The sequence below is a fragment of the Cottoperca gobio genome, chromosome 17 (genome assembly GCF_900634415.1).
Source record: "Cottoperca gobio chromosome 17, fCotGob3.1, whole genome shotgun sequence".
In the NCBI taxonomy this organism is placed as follows: Eukaryota; Metazoa; Chordata; class Actinopteri; order Perciformes; family Bovichtidae; genus Cottoperca; species Cottoperca gobio.
The window spans coordinates 18,619,385-18,623,518 of NC_041371.1; the positions used below are offsets into that span (position 1 = coordinate 18,619,385).

Sequence of the window (4,134 nt, forward strand, 5' to 3'; positions counted from 1 at the left end):
GAGAAACAAAATAAAAATTATTATTTATTTACTTTTATACACAAAAATCGAGCACCAGAAGTTAAAAAGATAAAAACAGACATGTATTAAGGAATATAAAAACTTTTAAAAACTCTATTTAAAAAAAGAACATGTGATAACATTTGTTTGGCCATATGTAGACATATCATAGTGTTATTGTAAAAACTAAAAACTAGAAGTCAGCATGGACAGTCTTTTACACCTAGGTCATGAAAGGAAAGAAGTCCACATACACTCAGTATCATTCCACAAATACAAAACCAAACACTTTTTGATAAGAGACATGAGTGTAAAGTAAAAAAAGAAAGAAAAACATAACATCAAAAGATTATAGACATCAAAAACAAACACCAGTGGATGAGCTTTATATACAACCATGACACAGAAAGGTGTGTGAGGATGTGTATTTCCTAACCAAACATTATACTGATGTGTTGCAATTCATTAACAATACACACCAATCTCCAAGGAGAAGCAGAGTACTTCAGCACATTGGCAGTATTCCTACTTAATATGGGAGGTGTAGGGAATTCTTTGAAGACTGATTGTGTTTCTCAGAAGCTAGAAAAAAAATATGTGCGATGGTCAACAGCGAGACAAATCATTTTCTGATCCCTTATGAATTGTGCCATGAATTACACGTTTGTCAATTTTGAAGATAATTTTGCAAGTCAAGTTGCAGGTCATTATGAAACTGTTGAAGTATAAAAAAAATACATAATTAGAAAGACTATACACCCAAAGGTCACATAAATGACACCCACGTTCTCTCCCACTGAAGCTACCATGACTGTGTGTTTCGTACAGGGGAACGAAATTCAGACATAATCAAAAAATGTTTTGTCTCGTTTGTTTACAATGCACATTTCCTTTCTAAATAAGGTACCACGTGGGACACTCTCTATGCAAAAAAGTGCCACGTAGCCACTGTTCCAGTCCCACTATTGGTCCACAAACACAGAGGCAAAAACATGGCACGGTACAAGAAACAAAAGAAAATTCTGTAAGAGAAACCATCAGTAGTAAAAGTTTTAAAAATGGCCCCATCACTCTGCACCCCTTCTTATTGGTACTCAAAAAAACTTTTTGTATTCAATCTGGATCATGGTATCCGTTTCTCACATAGCGTTAACTTCTTTTATCTGGACATTATATCTTATAAAAAGCGATAGTGTTTTCAGTCTGAGGTAGAAAGTGGTGCCACCACAACCAGCCGCTGACAGCTGCTTCTACAAGCCAGCAATCGTCCTGAATGAAGGTACAAAGAATCCACACGGGCTCAGTTTGTGTTTCTCCAGATTCTTAATGATCCTGAACGTCTTGCCACAGATGGCGCAGTCGAAAGGCTTCTCCCCAGTGTGAAACCTCAGGTGTGCTTTCAGATTCTCTCGCAGACGGAAACTTTTACCGCACTGCGTGCAGGTGTGCGGCTTCTGCCCCGTGTGGAACCTCAAGTGGCGCCGGAGACTCTTCCTCAGTGCAAACGACTTGGAGCACTTTGAGCATGCGTAGGGTTTTTCTCCACTGTGAAAGCGGTCGTGCCGCCGGAGAATCTTCCTCCGCTTGAACGTCTTTCCACAGATACCGCAAGGGTATCCGTCACGGGAGTGGGCGACCACCTTCTGAAGCCTCCAAACGCCGTTTTCGCAGGGGGTGAAGCAGCAGATACGGTGGCCGGTGTGAAGACCTTGGTGGCGGCGGAGGTCTTTGGGCAGAGCCCAACCAGTGTCGACGTTAGCAACATGACATTTGGCAACAGCATCCTGAAGCTTCCTCTCTGATGTTAGCACATCCACCAGTTGCACCGCACAGGCACGCTTCAGCTTTTGGTCTGGAGGGAACAGCTTCAGTTTCATGTGGAGGTTGTTCTTAGTCTCCTTTGGTGTGTGGATACGTTCCCAAACCCCAACCTGAGTAGGAGTCACCGCTCCATCAGAAGGGGACGGACTGTAGGCGGTGCCCTTGGCGGTGCTGACAGAGACTTGCTGAGGCTCTGTGTGGATAGGCTTCTCTGAACTGTCAGGTTTGGGAGCTGGAGACTCTGGCTTGAGGATCAACGGGCAGACAAACTTCACCGTCTCCCCAGAAATGATATTACGTGTATCTGGTTGGATCACGAGAGGCTTCTGTTTAGCCGGAGAGCTTTGTGTAGACCCGTTTCTTAATCTTTCTGTCCATGTTTCCGCAGAGACTGAAAAAGATTAAGATGCATTTTGAATTATTTTGTACATTCACAGCATCCTTTTTTTCCCGCCAAATTTTTTTCTAGAAAGCTTCTTGTCTAGCTGTAATCTGACAGAATACAATTACGCCCATCATCTATCTGTTGAAGTGATGGCTTTCAGACGTGACAGCACATTTAGGGAAAGAGATGACACAATGCTTGCGTGATATTTGGCACCCGGTGAGAAAGAACAGCAGTTCTGGTGGTGCCTTTAAGTGGGCCAATTTGTTTCGCTTGTGTATGTGCAATGACTAGATTTCCAAGTATTTGCTTTAATACTTCTCTAAATGTTAATCACCACATCCATACTTCCTTTTTCTAAAGTGCTTATCCTGTTCAGGGTCACTGTGGAGTGGAGGCTATCCCAGCATGCATTGCAACACTTGCTGATTTATGACGGGGGTATGTTGCGTCTTTTTTTCTTCAACAGCACAATGAACATTTGAGAAAAAAGCTTCACATAAACAATATTCAGATGGTTTGTATCAATATGTATCATCTCTACAGTTAAATATTTATTTGTATAATTTTTTTCTTTTAGCCTTGGATTTCAAAATGACTGTCCTGGTGCTTTTCCTTACCATGCAAAACAACTTCTGTGGGAGGATCACTATCAGTTGGAGACTCTGATTCAAACCCGCTCGACTCCACCATATCTACAGTCTCTACCACGTCCTGTTTGAAGAAGAACCAAAACAAACACAACACATTTGCATGTCTGCAGTTCACTGGATGTTATGGGAATAATGAAGATCAAACATGGAGCAACATTAAAAAAACAAATAGACATACTTCAGGCTGTTAAAAAAAAACATGCCAGGCTGTGATGACGTGTTAATGTACGAGTCACACCAACCCGTTCCTCCCCACAGCACAGGTTATTTACACACTTGTAAATTCTCACTGACCTGTTCCTTCAGAGGCGACTCAGGGTCTCCTGGGGACTCAGGGTCAACTTGGCCATTATCTTCAGGCAGGGGGATTTCTGATGGAATGAGACATCCCCCCACCTCCACCTCTCTGCTCTCCCTCAAACAATCTACATCTGAGAGCAGAGTAGGGCCTGTGGAGAAGAAGGGGGGAGGGGTTAAGACCCATACATTCCTTTAAACTTGGGGTTTGCGATGGGGAACACCCTGCAGGAGTTCAGTACAACAGTTACAAATGAACAAAGTGTGTGCAAAAACTAAATGTACATATGCATCTAGCAAAATGTCTGATTTTGCCATGCAGTTAAAGCAACTAGTGTGCACGCTCCACATGCATCCTATTCGTGGACGTAAACAGGAAGTCATAGCATTTAAAGCTCCAAAGATACGCACCAGGAAAATCGCGCGGCGGATAAATGTCCTCGTCCACTTGCACTCCGATGCTGCGTGTTGAGTCCCCAGTCGATAAAACGTCCAGTGTTTCATTCTGCTTTTGGTCCTCAGTGAGGCCCACATCTACCACATCTAGCGCCGAGGCTCGATATCTGCTCTCGAACAGTTTCGTTAACTCCACCGTGGCAGCTTTTACCAGCGCTCCGAGCACCGACTCCACCTGCGCCTGGAGGTCCACGACGCCGGCAGACATTTTGGCTTTCCCGACTGTGCAAACGTCAGCGTTTGTGTACAAAATTCTGAGTAAAATGGAAGTAAAAAAATTACCAGAGGTCTTTATTTACCAACCACAGCCACATGGCTTGCAGAACGAAGAAGAGGCGTGTCTCTTACAGGCGCATGCGCGGTCATTACTGAGCGGGATGGACAGTTAGAGATGTGAGGGGCGGAGCAAAAAGATAAGAAGAGCCGACATGGCGCTTTTATTTATATTTTATAGTTCTTAATACTGTAGGTTTCATGGTGTCTGTTTTTAGCCTTCACTTCCTGTCTCTATTTCTGTGTAAT

General features: G+C 43.3%; 1 protein-coding gene across 1 annotated transcript; it reads right to left on the minus strand.

Annotated features, from left to right (window-relative positions):
• Positions 1-4,003, minus strand: LOC115021946 (zinc finger protein 226). Its single transcript, XM_029452685.1, has 5 exons — positions 3,961-4,003; positions 3,568-3,866; positions 3,154-3,308; positions 2,827-2,920; positions 1-2,212 (listed from the first exon to the last, which is right to left on the minus strand). Exons 1-5 carry the CDS (start codon positions 3,966-3,968, stop codon positions 1,251-1,253), a joined length of 1,518 nt encoding a protein of 505 aa, XP_029308545.1. The 5' UTR covers positions 3,969-4,003; the 3' UTR covers positions 1-1,250.
• Between the last annotated feature and the right edge of the window lie 131 nt (positions 4,004-4,134).

Excerpts from the sequence above, each read along its gene's own strand:
- LOC115021946 (XM_029452685.1), bottom strand. Across the intron at positions 3,309-3,567 it reads TCCGCCGCGCGATTTTCCTG|GCCCTACTCTGCTCTCAGAT; the intron begins GTGCGTATCTTT and ends TCTTCTCCACAG. Across the intron at positions 2,213-2,826 it reads CACAGAAGTTGTTTTGCATG|TCTCTGCGGAAACATGGACA; the intron begins GTAAGGAAAAGC and ends AATCTTTTTCAG.